General features: G+C 55.2%; 1 protein-coding gene across 1 annotated transcript; it reads right to left on the bottom strand.

The window, feature by feature from the left end:
• Positions 1-2,029: 2,029 nt before the first annotated feature.
• On the bottom strand, positions 2,030-19,332 carry ADA2 (adenosine deaminase 2). Its single transcript, XM_078619682.1, has 11 exons — positions 19,199-19,332; positions 15,517-15,695; positions 14,719-14,866; positions 13,129-13,363; positions 12,772-12,982; positions 11,981-12,108; positions 11,067-11,157; positions 10,133-10,241; positions 8,680-8,837; positions 6,589-6,794; positions 2,030-5,766 (listed from the first exon to the last, which is right to left on the bottom strand). Exons 1-11 carry the CDS (start codon positions 19,287-19,289, stop codon positions 5,622-5,624), a joined length of 1,701 nt encoding a protein of 566 aa, XP_078475808.1. The 5' UTR covers positions 19,290-19,332; the 3' UTR covers positions 2,030-5,621.
• Positions 19,333-20,207: the final 875 nt, after the last annotated feature.

Here is a 20,207-nt window from a genome sequence, read left to right on the forward strand (position 1 = left end):
AAATCCTTTATATGCGTGGCGGCTAGAGTCCTCTCGTCCTCTGGCTTGAGATGGCTGCCACCTATGGGTCAGATGATTGCATTGCACCATTAAGCAATTGGTAATTAAATATAATATTTTTGTCCTAAAAAGTGTAAAATTGTGGAAATTTTTTTTCACGAACATTCATTGTCACGCACAACGAGTCTGTGTGGAAAATGTCAGCTCGATTGGATCACGGAAAGTGGGTTAAAAAACGACCGAAAGATTTGCACGGTCGTAAGCGCGCAAGCAAGCAAGCGAACTTAATATAAAGGATTTACAAATAGCCGCACGGACCTGAAAACTCAATTTCCCTGCACGAGAATACGGGGGGGGAGGGGAGGGGCTTATAAACCACGTGGGTTGACACGATTATGACGACGTCCACAAGGCACGCGGTTGCCCGTCATCCAGGAAGCTGATTGGACGCGACACTCGATCAATGTTGTCACGTGCTGCGGTTTGCTGCCACCTGCTGCCACGCGGCCGAAGCGAAGGCCATCGGCTAGCGCTCGTACCGGTTGGGTGACGGCGAAACTAAAAATGAACTTCCGTTGCATCACGTGACCTCCCTTGCCAGTATCAAAGTGTAATAATAGGTTTTACCACTTTCTGGCAATAAAATAGTTGTGTTAAGATGTTAAAACAGTTGTGTTAATCTGGTGCCCACTTCCCCCCCCCCCCCGAGCAGATAACACTGTCGTCTTGGTTCTTTCGGTAAAGTCACGTAGAAGGGAAGTAATAAAATAATAAAAACAAAACATAATAAAATAATTCTCACGACGTTTCGGCCACAACGCAAGCAGCCGTCAGGTGAGGACGGCTGCTTGCGTTGTGGCCGAAACGTCGTGAGAATTATTTTATTATGTTTTGTTTTTACTATTTTATTACTTCCCTTCTACGTGACTTTACCGAAAGAACCAAGAAGATGAATCCCTGCAGTCACGAAAGCTTTAAATCGACAGATAACACTGGTCAACAAAAAAAAATGTTTTTTCTGGCCTGGACTTTTGCAGCTGTTCTAGACTAATTTCAGGGTGCCGATTACAAATCTGATCTCAGATTTGCTCTATCACTTCAGTGATGGCCAGCTGAGCGGGCTTTAACCTGGTAACATAAAAAAAATGCAGATCCTCGATTATACTCGATTATTATAATCGATTACACTGGTCAACACACTTTTTTGGCATAAGGTATTCCAACGGGTTTAAGGTAATTTTGGGGTGCTGATTCCAAATCTGGCATCAGTTTTTGTCTATCACATCAGGTTTTTGAGATATCACATATTGCATTTTCAATAAAAACTGCAGAAGAATAATATTTAATAAATGTGGATATCTACATAAAATTATATTATAAACACACTATCCTAAAAATACAGCACCATATTTTAACACTAAAGCAGTCACTGACTCGCAACAACTTGCAATCATAAGTGACAGAGTGAATTTCGGGTAAAATCAATGAAAATGGGGTATGCCGATAGAATAAAAATGAGATGTGATAGAGCAAATCTGAGATCAGATTTGGAATCGGCACCCTGAAATTAGTCTAAAACAGCTGCAAAAGTCCAGGCCAGAATTTTTTTTTTTGTTGACCAGTCTCAGTCAGTGTTGGTAAGCCCACAAAAGCTGCTAACACCGAGCCAAAATGAGTCTTTGAAAAGTGGGAAAGACCCAATGATGAACTCCCCCTGCCCCTCCCCCCGGTCCGTGAAAAAATTGGTCATCCACGAAACCAGTTCCTGGTACCAAAAAGGTCGGGGACCGCTGATCTAGATTGCAAACTCATTTCTTCAGAGATGCTTTTTGTGAGTTCAGTTTGATGTCCTTCCACCGCATACCTCCGATTAGCGCCGTACGTAGCTAACCGTGCTAATCGGAGGTGCGCGGTGGAAGGACAAACAACTTAAACAAGGCGTGGACGTACATTGAACTTCTTTCGCACCGTACGTAACCAACCACAGCAAGGATACCCGAATAAATATTGAGCAGATAGACGTTTGAAATTCATTCCGGAACGAGTTTATTTTCGTTTTTTCTCCAAATGCACGACACTTACATTTGTAAAACAGACCTGGAGTGGCTCAGCGGGTCCCCATTACATTGCCTCAAAATAAATAAAATATATTCCCGGCAAATAAAACATCGCCGTGCCGTACCCTGGGGCCCTCCTAGGTTTCTCAGCCGGTTCAGCGAAATCAACTTTGCTCGGCTACAGGATATCACCTCGATACGAGAAGTTTGGATTTGTGTTCCTTTCGCGACCTCAACGGCACCTCCCGGGGTTTTTCCTCCATCTGCCCGCGCCGCCCCCACATATCACAAACGACGTCGCGCATTCGCGGCAGAGGTCGCAATCGGGTACCCGATACCCGTACCCTGCCCGATACCCGGGTACCCGTTTGCGACCCTGGTGCGGCCGAGTACGGGTACAGGTAGGCCGTGAGTCACTGGTGAGTAACCGTTTGTCACTCATTTCCCAACGTCTTGTCTCTCCTCACAATTCAAGTTCCTAGAATCAACCCACCCGCGCCTGCAACGTGACTTCATCCCAGAGGTCGCAATCGGGTACCCGATACCCGTACCCTACCCGTACCCAGCCGGGTACCCAGCCGGGTACGGGTACGAGTACCCGTTTGCGACCCTGGTGCGGCCGGGTACGGGTAAGGAATCAAAACCCGTTTGCGACCTCTGATTCACGGACCACTTCGCTGCTGCCGCTTCCGCGCTGATGCCGCCACCGCCGCTAGAACATTTCCCACGCGGCGATGGCGACGGGCAGCTTCTCTTGTGATCATGGCCAGTGTCTCTTCTTAAAAAGAACAAAAAGCAGCTACATTGGCGGCTCAGTTAGGGCCTTGCCTGGTAAGGTCAAATAAAATGAACAAATGTGAATAGGAATTTTGCGGTGAGCTGCTTAGGGGTGGGGGTGGGGGGGCAGTAACGGCGTCTCTCCCTCTCACTGCGAGCTATCGGACGCTATAACGGATCAAAGAAAATAGATTACCGGGGGAGGCGCAGTAACGGCGTCTGACCCTCCCGCCGCTGTGAGCCGTCGAATGTTATAACGAATCAAACAAAGCAGGCTACTGGGGGAGGAGTGGTAACAGCATCTGCCCCTCTCCCGCTGTGAGCTGTTGAATGTTATAACGAATCAAACAAAGCAGGCTACTGGGGGAGGAGTGGTAACAGCATCTGCCCCTCTCCCGCTGTGAGCTGTTGAATGTTATAACGAATCAAACAAAGCAGGCTCCTGGGGGAGGAATGGTAACAGCATCTGCCCCTCTCCCGCTGTGAGCTGTCGAATGTTATAACGAATCAAACAAAGCCAGCTACTGGGGGAGGAATGGTAACAGCATCTGCCCCTCTCCCGCTGTGAGCTGTCGAATGTTATAACGAATCAAACAAAGCAGGCTACTGGGGGAGGAGTGGTAACAGCATCTGCCCCTCTCCCGCTGTGAGCTGTCGAATGTTATAACGAATCAAACAAAACCGGCTACTGGGGGAGGAGTGGTAACAGCATCTGCCCCTCTCCCGCTGTGAGCTGTCGAATGTTATAACGAATCAAACAAAGCAGGCTACTGGGGGAGGAGTGGTAACAGCATCTGCCCCTCTCCCGCTGTGAGCTGTCGAATGTTATAACGAATCAAACAAAGCCGGCTACTGGGGGAGGCGCGGTAACAGCATCTGCCCCTCTCCCGCTGTGAGCCAGCGAACGTTATAACGAATCAAAGGAAACGTAGAATTTGTGTTTTCGCCGAACGCGATAACGAATCGCCGTGAATCGGATGGAGGCGAATCGGCCCACACCCGCAGTGAACAACGAAGTTCGCTCTTCTCCAGTGGTTCAACCCGGGCCCCGTCGACGGCAACTCCACATTCCCATGGCGGAGTTCAGTCTATCCACGTGACGCCCAGTGTTCAACTTCCCTGAGCGGGGGCAATATTATTTTTTAATCGAACGATGGAGCATTGACGATGATCGTCTGTGTGTCTCTGTGTTGTTCTCTCTCTATGTATCTCTGTGATATCTGTCTCTGCTTATGTGTCTGTCTGTGTGTCTATGTTGTGTGTCTCTCTCTGTGTGTGTCTCTGTGTGTCTCTGTGTTGTTCTCTCTCTATGTATCTCTATTATATCTGTCTCTACTTCTATGTCTGTCTGTGTGTCTCTGGTTCTGTGTTTCATCTCTCTCTCAAATGTAACATTCTCAGGAAGAACGTAATCAACCAGGAAGGGTGTTGACCGTTACGTTATCCGACTCTCTGTTGTATTACATTACATTTCTAAGTCTACTAGATTTGTGTTTCTATTTCATTTATACCTGATGATGATTGCTTGTGTTGCAATCGAAACGTCGTATGCTAGGATTTAATTTATTATTTTATCTTTATACGTCACTTTACCGAAAGAACCAAAGAGTAGCGATGACGACGACGACGACAATGACGACGACGACGACGACGACGACGACGATTTATGTTGTTACGGATGGGATCGCAACCCACTTTGGCTGTACTGCCACCCCAGTGCAGCAAGGGGCGCGCATAGGTGAGGGGTTCAGGCACTTGAGGGGCGAGGACAGGTAAGGTGGGCGAGGACAGGTAAGGTAGGCGAGGGCAGGTGAGTGGTGAGGATAGGTAAGGTAGGCGAGGGCAGGTGAGTGGTGAGGATAGGTAAGGTAGGCGAGGGCAGGTGAGTGGTGAGGATAGGTAAGGTAGGCGAGGGCAGGTGAGTGGTGAGGACAGGTGAGTGGTGAGGATAGGTAAGGTAGGCGAGGGCAGGTGAGTGGTGAGGGTCAGAGGGGTGCAGGCAGGTGAGTGGTGAGGGTCAGATGGGTTCAGGCAGGTGAGTGGTGAGGATAGGTAAGGTTGGCGTGGGCAGGTGAGTGGTGAGGATAGGTAAGGTTGGCGAGGGCAGGTGAGTGGTGAGGGTCAGAGGGGTTCAGGCAGGTGAGTAGTGAGGACAGGTAAGGTAGGCGAGGGCAGGTGAGTGGTGAGGATAGGTTATGGGTGAGGGCAAGCCAGGGGTTCGGGCGGGTGAGTGGTGTCAGTGAGGGGGGTGCAGGCAGGTGAGTGGTGAGGATAGGTGAGCACAGCGCCAGACGGGTTGCACCACCGGGCCGCCGTGGCATGGACTCGGGTGGGGGTCGGGAGAGGGTGGGGGTTGGGGGTCACGGTTGAGGGTGGGGGTCAGGAGAGGGTGGGGGTCGAGGGTCACAGTGGAGAGGGCGGGGGTCGGGAAAGGGTGGGGGTCGAGGGTCACGGCGGAGAGGGTGGGGGTCGGGAGAGGGCGGGGGTCGGGAGAGGGCGGGGGTCAGGAGAGGGCGGGGGTTGGGAGAGGGTGGGGGTCGAGGGTCACGGCGGAGAGGGTGGGGGTCGGGAGAGGGCGGGGGTCGGGAGAGGGCGGGGGTCGGGAGAGGGCGGGGGTCGAGGGTCACGGCGGAGAGGGTGGGGGTCGGGAGAGGGCGGGGGTCGGGAGAGGGCGGGGGTCAGGAGAGGGCGGGGGTCGGGAGAGGGCGGGGGTCGGGAGAGGCCGGGGGTCGGGAGAGGCCGGGGGTCGGGAGAGGCCGGGGGTCGGGAGAGGGCGGGGGTCGGGGGTCACAGTTCGCTGTGGGGCTGCGCGGTGGTGGCGGCTCGGTGCGTCCCGTCGAGTTGCTCCGCCTCTCTCTGGACGAAGGCGTCCCAGCTCGCGTGGAATCGCCGCGTCGCCTCGGCCTTGGCGCCCGTCGCCATGGCGCTGTACCTGCGGCAGAGCGTTCGTTGCCACGGGAGGGAGGGTCGGGGGTTTGAGGTTTTACGTCACCGCCCCCCTGCCACTTGCTGCCAACCGGGGGGGGGGGGGAGGGGTCGCTGGAGAGACGTCGAAGGCCCGTAGCCGGAGGCGGTGTGGGCAGGCAAGGGGCGTGGGGGCGGGTGAGGACGCTGGAGAGACTCGGAGCGACCCGGGTGGGGGGGAGGGGCTGGTGTGACGACGGTCCCCCAGTAACCTCGGCGCTGACAAACTCTGCAGCGGTTTGGAGATACCAATCGGTAATTTAATTAAAAAAAAAATCGCCCCCCCATTTACATTTCAGTCCCAAGGGAACATTCCGTCTACTTACACACGGTTAAAGACATAACGCAGACGGGCTCCGGTTTTACGACGGTTCGATTACGACGGTCCACACATTACGACGTTTTTACACGGTGCCGCCACGGATCGATTTACGCCGCAGAAACTCGATTCACGACGACGCGAACAGGGGCCTGGTTCGGTTCCCGACGTGACTCTGGAGCGGAGCTTTTAGTTTTAATTCTCCAGCGTTTTTGTGGATTTATCACCGATAAAACCACCGCCCCGCCCATTAAATACGGCCGATTAGAAGGAGGAGGGGGTTGGGGGATAAACCACGCACACCGGGGGGGGGATAAGGGATGTCCCAACCGTTTCCACTGTCTACGGGGAAAAATCGAGGAGTCCAGGAGCCAACCGGACGCACTTGCGGCGGCGACGGTGACGTTCGCTCGCAAAAAAAACCGTCGACGGAGATCGACTTCCGCTCGCCGTTGCCAGTCGTCCTCTCACCGCACGGAGTTGAGCGCCAGCTGCTTGAGCGTGGCGAGGTCGGCGCCAAGTCCGCCCGCCACGCCCATGACGGCGCCGTAGAGGTCGTAGGAGAGGCCGCGCGAGCCGAACGCGGCAGGGTCGTCGGACGACACGACGATGGGGTGTCCGCGCGAGAAGAGCACGCTCGCCGGGTGCGAGCGCAGGTCGGCTACCAGGCCCAGGACCTGGAGGTCGTCGTCGTCGTCGTCGTCCACGAGAGGGTTGGGGGGGTGGGGTAGTGGGTGGGTGGCGTGGTGTGGGTGGAGGGTGTGGGTGGTGTGGGTGGTGTGGGTGGAGGGTGTGGTGGGTGTGGAGGGTGTGGGTTGAGTGGGTGGTGGGGTGGAGGGTGTGGTGGTGTGGGTGGTGTGGATGTAGGGCGTGGGTGGCGGGGGTGGTGTGGGTGGTGTGGGTGGTGGGTGGAGGGTGTGGGTGGTGGGTGTGTGTGCAAGGTGTGGGTGGAGTGGGTGGAGTGGGTGGTGTGGGTGGTGTGGGGTGGAGGGTGTGGGTGGTGGGTGGTGTGGGTGGAGGGTGTGGGTGGAGGGTGTGGGTGGTGTGGGTGGTGTGGGGTGGAGGGTGTGGGTGGGTGGTGTGGGTGGTGTGCGTTTTTGTGGGTGGAGGGCGTGGTGGGGTGGGTGGTGTGGGTGGGTGGTGTGGGTGGGTGGTGTGGGTGGTGTGGGTTTTTGTGGGTGGAGGGCGTGGTGGGGTGGAGGGCGTGGGTGGGTGGTGTGGGTGGGTGGTGTGGGTGGTGTGGGTTTTTGTGGGTGGAGGGCGTGGTGGGGTGGAGGGCGTGGGTGGGTGGTGTGGGTGGGTGGTGTGGGTGGGTGGTGTGGGTGGTGTGGGTTTTTGTGGGTGGAGGGCGTGGTGGGGTGGAGGGCGTGGGTGGGTGGTGTGGGTGGGTGGTGTGGGTGGGTGGTGTGGGTGGTGTGGGTTTTTGTGGGTGGAGGGCGTGGTGGGGTGGAGGGCGTGGGTGGGTGGTGTGGGTGGGTGGTGTGGGTGGGTGGTGTGGGTGGTGTGGGTTTTTGTGGGTGGAGGGCGTGGTGGGGTGGAGGGCGTGGGTGGGTGGTGTGGGTGGGTGGTGTGGGTGGGTGGTGTGGGTTTTTGTGGGTGGAGGGCGTGGTGGGGTGGAGGGCGTGGGTGGGTGGTGTGGGTGGGTGGTGTGGGTGGGTGGTGTGGGTGGTGTGGGTTTTTGTGGGTGGAGGGCGTGGTGGGGTGGAGGGCGTGGGTGGGTGGTGTGGGTGGGTGGTGTGGGTGGGTGGTGTGGGTGGTGTGGGTTTTTGTGGGTGGAGGGCGTGGTGGGGTGGAGGGCGTGGGTGGGTGGTGTGGGTGGGTGGTGTGGGTGGGTGGTGTGGGTGGTGTGGGTTTTTGTGGGTGGAGGGCGTGGTGGGGTGGAGGGCGTGGGTGGGTGGTGTGGGTGGGTGGTGTGGGTGGGTGGTGTGGGTGGTGTGGGTTTTTGTGGGTGGAGGGCGTGGTGGGGTGGAGGGCGTGGGTGGGTGGTGTGGGTGTGTGAAGTGGGTGGAGGGCGTGGGTTGTGATGACGGAGGGGGAGGGGGAAGAGGATGTGGAGGGGGTCGACGTCAATTACGATGGTGGAACACGTCGTTGAGACTTGTGAAGGTAAATTATCTCGCGCCAAGGACTACGACTGCTAACCACCTACGCACCTACCGCAGCCCAACCGGCGACCACCAAGACAATACAACAATTGCCCAAGCTCCACGCTCCTCTATACGTTGAGCTGCTCTCCGGCCAAATCAGCGGGCGGTTGATCCCAACGACGAACCCCGGACAAGACCTGCGCACGAACCCGGTCGCGCCGGTTACCCCGCCTAAAACCCGCGGCGTGTGTCCACCGCCTGCGTGTGCCCACCAGCGTGTGCCCACCGCCAGCGTGTGCCCACCGCCAGCGTGTGCCCACCGCCAGCGTGTGCCCACCGCCAGCGTGTGCCCGCCGCCAGCGTGTGCCCGCCGCCAGCGTGTGCCCACCGCCAGCGTGTGCCCGCCGCCAGCGTGTGCCCACCGCCAGCGTGTGCCCACCGCCAGCGTGTGCCCGCCGCTAGCGTGTGCCCGCACCTGGTTGGAGATGGGGCATAGCTCGACGGGTACGTCCCGCGAGCGGGCAAGGCGCAAGGCGAGCGGGTGGCGCACCAGCGCCAGGCCGTGCCCGATGCGCGTCGTGTTGAACAGCAGCGCGTCCAGCACGTTCACGTCCACGCCGGCGCCCTCCCAGCCTCCCCCACGGCAACGGGGCGAGGTGGGTGGGTGAGTGGGGTGGGTGGGTGGGTGGGGGGGTGGTGGGTCATGGAGTGAGGGTAGGAGAGGGGAGGGGAAGAGACAGGAAACATAAATCACCAGAACGTGCATCACCACCACCACTATCACCTAAACCACCACCACCACCACCACTACTACTACCACCTAAACCAGCACCACTACTACTACCACCTAAACCACCACCACCACCACTACTACCACCTAAACCACCACCACCACCTAAACCACCACCACCACCACTACTACCACCTAAACCACCACCACCACCACTACTACCACCTAAACCACCACCACCACCACTACCACCTAAACCACCACCACCACTACTACCACCTAAACCACCACCACCACTACCACTACTACCACCTAAACCACCACCACCACTACTACCACCTAAACCACCACCACCACCACCACTACCACCTAAACCACAACCACTATCACCTAAACCACCACCACCACCACTACTACCACCTAAACCACCACCACCACCACTACTACCACCTAAACCACAACCACCACTACTACCACCTAAACCACCACCACCACCACTACTACCACCTAAACCACCACCACTACAACTACCACCTAAACCACCACCACTACAACTTCCACCTAAACCACAACCACTACAACCACCTAAACCACCACTACTACCACTTGAACCACCACCACTACTACTACCTAAACCACCACCACCACTACTACCACCTAAACCACCACCACCACTACTACCACATAAACCACCACCACCACTACTACCACCTAAACCACCACCACCACTACTACCACCTAAACCACCACCACTACTACTACCACCTAAACCACAACCACCACTACTACCACCTAAACCACCACCACTACTACTACCACCTAAACCACCACCACTACTACTACCACCTAAACCACCACCACTACTACCACCTAAACCACCACCACTACTACTACCACCTAAACCACCACCACCACTACTACCACATAAACCACCACCACCACTACTACCACCTAAACCACAACCACCACTACTACCATCTAAATGACAACCACCACTACTACCACCTACACCACCACCACCACCACTACCACCACCTAAACCACCACTACTACCTCCACCTCCAACACTACTGCTACCTAGTCCACCACCACCACCACCACCACTACTGCTACCTAGTCCACCACCACTACTGCTACCTAGTCCACCACCACCACCACCTCCACCACCACCACCACCACCACCACCGCGTCCCCTCACTTGTCTCGCCGGCGTGCAGGAAGTAGGGGAGGTTGATCCCGGACTTGGCCGGCCTCTCCAGCTCATCGCGAAGGCTCCACAGGTCGCTCCCAGAGTCCTCCTGCCCCACCTGAGACCCAGGCGACACCTTCGTCATTCACCGAGGCCAGCGACCCACTTCGGCTGCTCAGCTCACAAAGTGACTTTGACATCTTACCGCGCGAAAAATAAAATAAAAAAATTACTAAAATGTAGTATCGCCAACACGGCGGACGCATCACCGCGTGGAAGGTTTGGCACCGGATCGAGCGGGGGACACACGGGGAAGACGCACGGAGACACACGGGACAACAACAACCGCCATTCACCACTAAGTGGTGGTGACATCACCACGGCGCTTGTGCCAGGCTAGGTGCACGTTGAGGCCACGTGAAGTGTCGAACGCCCGCTGGCAGGAGGTCACAGGACGGACCCAGGTGCCATGGATAGACTGACTGAGATGACTGGCCGATGTACCACCTGTGCCCCCTACTGTGCCAACTTGCTGTGCTTTAGCCACCCGGCGCTCCGCTCGTTCTTGTGAGCGTCGCTCCTCCACCCTCCGTTGTTGTTGGAGGGCGACTTCCTCCAACTGCCCAGTAGCGTCCTTCACGAGCCTCCTCCACAGAGGCCGATCTTGACACCGCTGGTACCAGTCATCGGCAAGTCCACTCAGCTCCACGTCCTCCTGTACCACGTCACTCCATCTCTTCTCTAGCCCGTTCCGCGCCCGTTTTAGCCCCCTCTATCCGGCCGAACAAAATCTGTGTAGGCATGCGGTGGCTGGGCATGCGGTCTACATGACCACGGGGGGACGACACATGGGAGACGCACGATGGGACGACACATGGGAGACACACGGGAGACACACGGGAGGAGACACACGGGAGACAGACGGGCGCGGCGTTCCGGCTACCAGATCGAAGCCCACGAGGAAGTCGGGGTAAGCCTTGCGCAGTAGCACGGTCTGCTCGATGGCCATCCTGATAGCGGAGCTGTTCTGTTTCCTGAGAGACCAGAGACACAGAGAGAGTGAGACAGAGAGAGACAGACAGACAGAGAGACAGACAGAGAGAGATGACAAAGAGCTGACCGGATGTGCCCGACGCGGCTCGGTGGTGGGTCAGGTGAGATGGTCTCAACTGCGATTTAATTTTACCTGTGCTGACGTCTCACCTGTGATGGTGTATCACCTGTGACAGGTCAGGTGAGATCGTCTCAACCGTGATGTCTCACCTGCGATGATGTCTCACCTGTGATGGGTCAGGTGTGATGGTATCTCACCTGTGACAGGTCAGGTGAGATGGCCTCAACCGTGATGTCTCACCTGTGATGGGTCAGGTGTGATGGTATCTCACCTGTGACAGGTCAGGTGAGATGGTCTCAACCGTGATGTCTCACCTGCGATGATGTCTCACCTGTAATGGGTCAGGTGTGATGGTATCTCACCTGTGACAGGTCAGGTGAGATGGCCTCAACCGTGATGTCTCACCTGTGATGGGTCAGGTGTGATGGTATCTCACCTGTGACAGGTCAGGTGAGATGGTCTCAACCGTGATGTCTCACCTGCGATGATGTCTCACCTGTGATGGGTCAGGTGTGATGGTATCTCACCTGTGACAGGTCAGGTGAGATGGCCTCAACCGTGATGTCTCACCTGTGATGGGTCAGGTGTGATGGTATCTCACCTGTGACAGGTCAGGTGAGATGGTCTCAACCGTGATGTCTCACCTGTGACGATGTCCCGCCCGTGACGGCGTCTCACCGGCCGACAGTGTCTCACCTGTGCCGAGTCATGTGACCTGGCCTCACCTGCGACGATCGTCTCACCTGTTGATGGAGCTGATGATCTTGACCCCGAGGAAGCCCGGATTCTGGTGAGAGAACTCGCGAGACACATCTTGGTACGCGCGCACCACCCACTCCGGTCCGTGCAGTCGCCCGTCCAGGTCGTACACCTGCAACGGGAACACGCGGGGAGACGCGATAACACTCGGTGGACGCACTGCGACCCGTCAGGAGACACGCAGAGACAACACGGAGACACGTATGAAACATGTGGACACGGGAAGACCTCTTCGCAGTTGCGGCAAAATCGCCCGGTGAAGCTGCTTGTTGTAATCACCAGCGAAACATCACACTACTCAAATTGTAAATGCTGTGCGTTCACTCTCCACGTGACAAACCTTAATAATTGGCTGTGTCGGTTGGTGGTGGGCTAACGACACAACGTTCATATTTACGCGATCTAACCCCAAAAAAAAACCTTTATTACGGGAGATAACAGGAGGTGAGGCCCGGACAAGGCCTGGTCGAGGCCTTTCAAGGGCTAGCGAAGCCTAGGCAAGGCATAGCGAGGCAGAACAAGGTTCCTTGCGAGACCTGAAGGGCCTGATGAGGCTTGGCCAAGGTCTAGTTAGGCCTAGCGAGGCCTAGCGAGAAGCCTAGAGAAACCTGGGCGAGGCCTAGCGAGACACAGCGAGGCCTAGATGAGGTCTAACGAGGCTTAGATAAGCCTGGCAGAGTCCTAGCGACGCTGGGCCGAGGCCTAGTGGCAAAGAAAGCCCTAGTAAAGCCTAGCGAGGCCCAGGCAAAGTTTTAGCGAGTCCCGTGCCGCTCACGTTGGGCAGCAGCGTCCTCAGCTCGATGTAGGAGACTCCGTCTTCGTAGAATTCCTGCAGAGCGCGAGCGAAGTAGTCTCGGAAGACGGGGGCGTGCAGCACGAGGCCGCAGGCACCGCTCAGGACGTCCTCGAAGCGGCGCCACGCTGCGTTCTGGTTCGGGTACGCGGCGGCGGGGTCCTCCGTCACCATCGTGAGGCCCCGCATCAGCCTGGGAGACGCACGCCGGGAGAGGCGTTTGGCCGCAAGCGACGTCGGCCCGGCGTTAACGGCGTTAACAAGCGTCGGCGCGCACACCCCCCCCGCCCCGCCCCGCCCGACCGACGTCGGTTTCTACCGAACTTTACTCCCCGTCACCTCGAGTCCAAGTCCTCCCCGAGGGGCGTCCGGCGTCGCAGGTCCGCGAGCAGCTCCCAACCGTCGGGGGCCAAGCGGCACGAGTCCGGACTGGGGGCTCCCCGCACGGAGAATTTGAACCGCGGCGAGGCCGGCTCCGGCCGGAGGCACACGTAGCAGTGCGGCCGGTAGGTCACGTTCTTCACCAGCCACTCCACGCTCGCCAGCGCCACGTCGTGCAGGTGCAGCGCCGCTCCTGGTGGGTCGCGGGGTCATGGGGTCGCGGGGTCAGGTTCGGGTTCGAGGGCAGGGCGTTACGGTGGCAGGTCTGCGAGCATTCCAAAAGAAAATAACTACGAACTGTTTTTTGTTATTTTTAAATCCTTTATATAAAGTTCACTTGCTTGCTTGCGCGCTTACGACCGTGCAAATCTTTCGGTCGTTTTTTAACCCACTTCCCGTGATCCAATCGAGCTGATATTTTGCACACAGACTCGTCGCGCGTGACAATTAATGTCCGTGATTTTTTTCCAAGATTTTTTTCCAAATTTTTACACTTTTTAGGACAAAAATATTATATTTAATTACCAATTGCTTAATGGTGCAATGCAATCATCTGACCCATAGGTGGCAGCCATCTCAAGTCAGAGGACGAGAGGACTCTAGCCGCCACGCATATAAAGGATTTATAGTGAAAAACTTTGTTTTTACGGGTTATACTTGTTACCAGGTACGCTGTGTACCTCTTTTTTCCCCGAAGCGACCTGGCTACAAATGATAGCTCAAGGACGTGGCTTATCATCGTGTGGAAATTTATAGCAGCCAAATACTCTAAAAACGCTTGTCGATTCTAAATGTGGAGGGAGAAACTGGTACTCGTTTGAGGCTCAGTCGACCTTGGGGAGGCCCAGTCCGGATAATCGTCAACTGGTTTTGGCCGTGAGCGGGAATCGAACTCGGGTAGCCGGCTTCGTAGCGCAGTGCGCAAACACCACTGCCACTACAGCTCCACACTACCACCAATGCACTACCACCATCCCCACCACCATAGCCACCATGACCATCACAACCGTCAAAACACCACCACCATCATCAAGGCCACCATGACCGCCACTACTGCCACCACCCCCCATCGCTGTCACTACGACCACCACTACCCACCACCACCACCACCACATCCGCCACAACTATCCACCACCACCACATCGGCCACCTCCACCACTACCATCGCTGCCACTACCCACCACCACTACCCATCACCACCACCACATCTGCCACCACTACCAGCACCACCATCGCTGCCACTACGACCACGACTACCCACTACCACCACCACATCTGCCACCACCACCACTAACATCGCCACCACTACGACCACCACCACCACCACCATCACCGCCACTACGACCACCACTACCCACTACCACCATCGCCACCACTATGACCACCACTACCCACCACCACCACCACTAACGCCACCACTACCATCGCCGCCACTACGACCACCATTACCCACTACCACCACCACATCCGCCATCACCACCACGACTACCCACCACCACCACCATCACCACCACATCGGCCACCACCGCCCCGCTCGCCATCGCGCACCTTTGGGCATCCTCCTGATGAACTGGAACACGGCGCTGTGCTCAATCAGGGGCTTGGCCTTGAAGAAGTGAATGGCCGGTGGGTAGACGCCCGTCCTGACCGCCGTCTCCACCTCGTCCAGGATGGCCCTCGCCAAACTCGCGTTCACCTGCTCGCACGGCCGGGCGGCCGGGGGCCACGGCGCCACCGGTCATCGTCACCACCACCGCCGCCACGACTACGTCTAAACTATTTTGCATTCACACCATTGGAACCTCATTTGCCAGTAGCAAAATATGCTGATTGGTTTTAGAAGCGACGTGGCTATCACAAACGAGAGGCTTATCGTCGTCGTCGTCGTCGTGTGGAGATTTCCAGCAGCAGCCAAATGCTCTGAGCGCGCGACGTTGAAAACCCAGAGGGCCCCCCGGAGAAAAAATCCACGCGACCACGGGGAGAGAGTGGGACGCACAGACTCCAAATATACAGCAGGATCGAGCCCACGACCTCCTGTATACCAGGCGAGGTAGTGGTAGTGGTGGCGGTGGTGGTGGTGGCGGTGGTGGTGATGGCGGTGGTAGTGGTGGTGGCGGCGGTGGTGGCGGCGACGATGCCGGTGGTGGCGGCGGTGATGCGGTGGTGGCGGTGGTGATGGCGGTGGTGATGGCGGTGGTGGTGGTGGCGGTGGTGGTGGTGGCGGTGGTGATGGCAGTGGTGGTGATGGCGGTGGTGGTGATGGCGGTAGTGGCGGTGATGGTGATGGCGGTGGCATCAACGTCTATCAGCTGCGAGGACATCGCGACCTCGACCGCTTCTCACCTGGACTTCCAGCGGGGACAGGACCAGCGCCCCGCCCACACGGCCGGCGCGCTCCTCGCTCAGGAGTTCCTCGCGTCTCTCCACGGGCACGGCCGTGGCCACGGGCGGCAGCGGCAGCAGCACCATGACCAGCACCGTCGCGCACACCAAGGCCCACATGACGCCCCAGCCGCGAGAGGCTGGGGAAGTGAAGAGGGGGGTGGGGGGGCGATGACGCACAGAGCAGAGGTCACAACCGGGTACCCGATACTCGTACCCTACCCGATACCCGGCTACCCGGCCGGCTACGGGTACGGGTACCCGTTTGCGACCCTGGTGTGGCCAGGTACGGGTAGGCCGTGAGTCACTGGTGAGTCACCGTTTGTCACTCATTTCCGGCCGGGTACGGGTACCCGTTTGCGACCCTGGTGCGGCCGGGTACGGGTAGGCCGTGAGATCTGACGTCACCGATGCAGACTGTTGTTGTTGTTGGTCCCAAATGAGCGGCGAGCGGTGGTGCAGCGGTTAGCGATGCTGGCCACGAACTCGGTCACTTTTGGGTTCGATTCCCGCTCGTGACCAATAAAAGAGTTGGCGAGTTTATAAACCGGTCCTGGGCCTCCCCTAGGTCGACTCGGCCTCAAATGAGTACCTGGTGTGGCGTGTAAACATCGCCCAATGGGGAGACAAAGGCGGCCGGGCGTGGTGCTGGCCACCCACCCCCTCGTGCGCCGTGCCGGGCTTCATAGGTGCTGCTCGCTAACAGCACTTGCCCCAACAGTCTGTTAAGGCTACACAGGGGACCTTTGTCTTTGTCTGGGGAATGCTGTTGACACGTGAAGTCTTTGTTGCTGTTGTTGCTGCTGCTGCTGCTCACGAATCAGCACGGATCTAGCGTGGTAAAAAATAAAGCCGGGGAAAACTGGCTCAACGGGACCATCCGTGTAACAAGAAAGTTAACAACAACACCGTGGCTTTAGAAGGAAATGTATGTTTATTATATATACGTGCGACGTTTTGGCTAACAGCCGTTCAAATAAATGCAAATAATCAAGAACCAAGACTGATGTTGTTATTGTTTTTTTAAAAATCTTAACACCTCCTGTTTAATTGTCAGAAAGGGGTATAAAACCTATCGTTGTTTTTTTATCCTTTGATACCAGCAAAACATGTCGCACGCGGGTGCCCGTTCGAGGCCGAGTCGACCTAGAGGGGAGCGCCGGTCAACGTTTCAGATAATCGACATCGCTGTTTGGTGGCCGTGAGCGGGAATCGAACTCGGGTCGCCGGGTTCGCAGCGTAGCGTAGCGCTACCCGCTACTACACTACCGCTCCCCCGTACACTGACCGCCAACAAGTTTTTCCTTTGCTGAATTCATTGCTGGTTTCACATCCATTGGGTCTACAAAAAATATTACGGTTTTTGAGAATTAAATGGGGGGGGGGGGGGGTCACAAGACATCTAGACCAGCCCGTACACTAAAAACTAAACGAAGTTTTGTTCATGTTACCGGGTGCAAGGTCCCACACTGAGCTATACACAAACGATAGCTCAACGAAGTGGGCTCGTCTATCATCACGTGGGAATTGTAGAGGAGCAGCCAAATAAATACGCGTGATGTTCATTCTATAAGTGTGGAGGGGGGGAAGCCGGAGCACCCTGAGAAAAAAAAATCCATGCGACCACAAGGAGAGAGAGACACCGCAAACTCCAAATATACAGCAGCAGGCGTCAGGGTTGGGATCGAACCCACGACCTCCTGTATACCAAGCGAGGTAGTTAACATCTCATAGCCACCGTGATGATGAGAGACACCGCAAATTTGAAATATACAGCAGCAGCAGGCGTCAGGGTCTGGATCGAACCCACGACCTCCTGTGTACCAGGCGAGGTAGTTAACATCTCCTAGCCACCGTGATGATGATGATGATGACGAGAAAAATACATGCAAACTCCAAATATACAGCAGACGTCAGTTGGGATTACAGAGACTCACACAGAGAAACACAGAAACCCACAGATTCGCACAGAGACGCATAGACTCAATAAGACTCACAGACTCAGAGAGACCCAAATACTCACACAGAGACTCATATACACAGAAACTCACACAGACTCGTCGACTCACACAGAGACCCACAGACTCACACAGAGACCCACAGACTCACACAGAGACTCATAGACTCACACAGAGACCCACAGACTCAGACTCACACAGAGACCCACGGACTCACACAGATACCCACAGACTCAGACTCACACAGAGACCCACTGACTCACACAGAGACCCACAGACTCATAGACTCACACAGAGACCCACAGACTCACACAGAGACCCACAGAGACCCACAGACTCACACAGAGACCCACAGACTCACAACAGAGACCCACAGACTCACACAGAGACCCACAGACCCACACAGAGACCCACAGACTCACACAGAGACCCACAGACTCACACAGAGACCCACAGACTCACACAGAGACCCACAGACCCACACAGAGACCCACAGACACCACCACGCTGCTCACTCGCAAGGCCGCGGACACCGCAGCAGATCGAGTGGTCGGGCCTCGTTCGTTTCAGCTGACCGCTGTCCAGTGCCGGATTATATCGTAGTAGCGAAAGTAGCTGCTGCTGCTACATATGTAGTAGCTACTACATGTGTAGTAGCTACTACATATGTAGTAGACTCACACAGAGACCCACACTCATACAGAGACCCACAGAGACCCACAGAGACTCATGTGTAGCAGTTGCTGCTACATGTGTAGTAGTAGCTACTACATATGTAGCTGCTACTACATATGTAGTAGACTCACACAGAGACCCACACACACAGAGACCCACAGAGACTCATGTTTAGCAGCTGCTGCTACACGTGTAGCAGCAGCTACTGCTACACGTGTAGCAGCAGCTACTGCTACACGTGTAGCAGCAGCTACTGCTACACGTGTAGCAGCAGCTACTGCTACACGTGTAGCAGCAGCTACTGCTACACGTGTAGCAGCAGCTACTGCTACACGTGTAGCAGCAGCTACTGCTACACGTGTAGCAGCAGCTACTGCTACACGTGTAGCAGCTACTGCTACACGTGTAGCAGCTACTGCTACACGTGTAGCAGCTACTACTACACGTGTAGCAGCTACTACTACACGTGTAGCAGCTACTACTACACGTGTAGCAGCTACTACTACACGTGTAGCAGCTACTACTACACGTTTAGTAGTAGCTACTACATGTGTAGCAGCTACTACATGTGTAGCAGTACATGTGTACATGTGTAGCAGTACATGTGTAGCAGCTACTACTACATGTGTAGAATCAGCTGCTATTACACATGTAGTATTAGCTTACTACATGTGTATTAGCTACTACATATGTAGTAGCTGCTGCTACATATGTAGTAGTAGCTTACGGGAGCCCCGCGCTAAACGCTTTCAAGATATCAATTCCGGTTCACGATTCTGCACTCGCTCCATTACGAAAGCACGAGACTTGCCCTTCAACCTTTACCAACGAACGGGTGTTTAAGGTTATCGATTTTGTCGTATCATTCGAGCTGTATAACGAATACAATTTGTTTAAAAATTAATTTACTGTACAAGCCAAAAAAAAATTATGCGTTTTTAAAAAAAAAAATTCTTTAAAAACAAAACACGTAGGGGGGCCACGTTCACGACGCATTTCCACACATTTACCTTGATCCTGCACCGTCGTATCGAGGCGATCAAATCGGAGAAGTCTTCGCGTGGATCCCTCGGCCTGCGACGAACGCGGCGAGCGGGACATCTCCACGGAGCTTCGCGACGCACGTGGAACTGCGGGCAGCGGGCGAAACCATTCGCCTCTTTAAACGATGGGGGGGTGGTGGGATGTGGGGGGGGTGTGGACCAAATTGGTTTCTCCCATTTTATTCGTTGGCTCTTTCGGTAAAGAAAATTAATGAATCTACACTATGGGAACCTCATTTGCCAGTAAAAATATGATAATTGTTTTTTTACCCTTCTATCTGGCAACAAAACTGACACCTTTTTTTTTACAAGGAGTCATGTTTGCATAGACCGCAATACCTGCAGTCATAATGCAAACAAAAGACTGCAGGTATTGCGGTCTATGCAAAAATGACTCCTTGTAAAAAGGTGTCAGTTTTGTTGCCAGATAGAAGGGTAAAAAAACAATTATCAAAATTAATGAATTTCGATTTAAAGCTTTCGTGACTGCAGGGATTCATCTTCTTGGTTCTTTCGGTAAAGTCACGTAGAGTGGAAATAATAAAATAATAAAAATAAAACATTGTAAAATCATTCTCACGTTTCGGCCACATTCATTCAGACTCTGTCCTCTCGACAGACCTGTTCTTCACCTGAGGACGGCTGCTTGCGTTGTGGCCGAAACGTCGTGAGAATTATTTTATTATGTTTTATTATTATTATTTTATTATTTCCATTCTACGTGACTTTACCGAAAGAACCAAGAATAAAAATTAATGAAGTAATGGAGTACGACGTTTCGATTGCGACACAAGCAGTCGTTATCAGGTAGAACTAAATTTGAGAGAGAGACAAAACACAGACACGGAGACACACACAGACACACAGAGAGAGACACAACATAGACACACAGACAGACACACAAGCAAAGAGAGAGACAACACAGAGACACACAGAGAGACAACACAGAGACACACAGAGAGAGACACAAGCAGAG

The sequence above is a fragment of the Lampetra planeri genome, chromosome 64, assembly GCF_965212315.1.
Source record: "Lampetra planeri chromosome 64, kcLamPlan1.2.h2, whole genome shotgun sequence".
NCBI classification, from domain to species: Eukaryota; Metazoa; Chordata; class Hyperoartia; order Petromyzontiformes; family Petromyzontidae; genus Lampetra; species Lampetra planeri.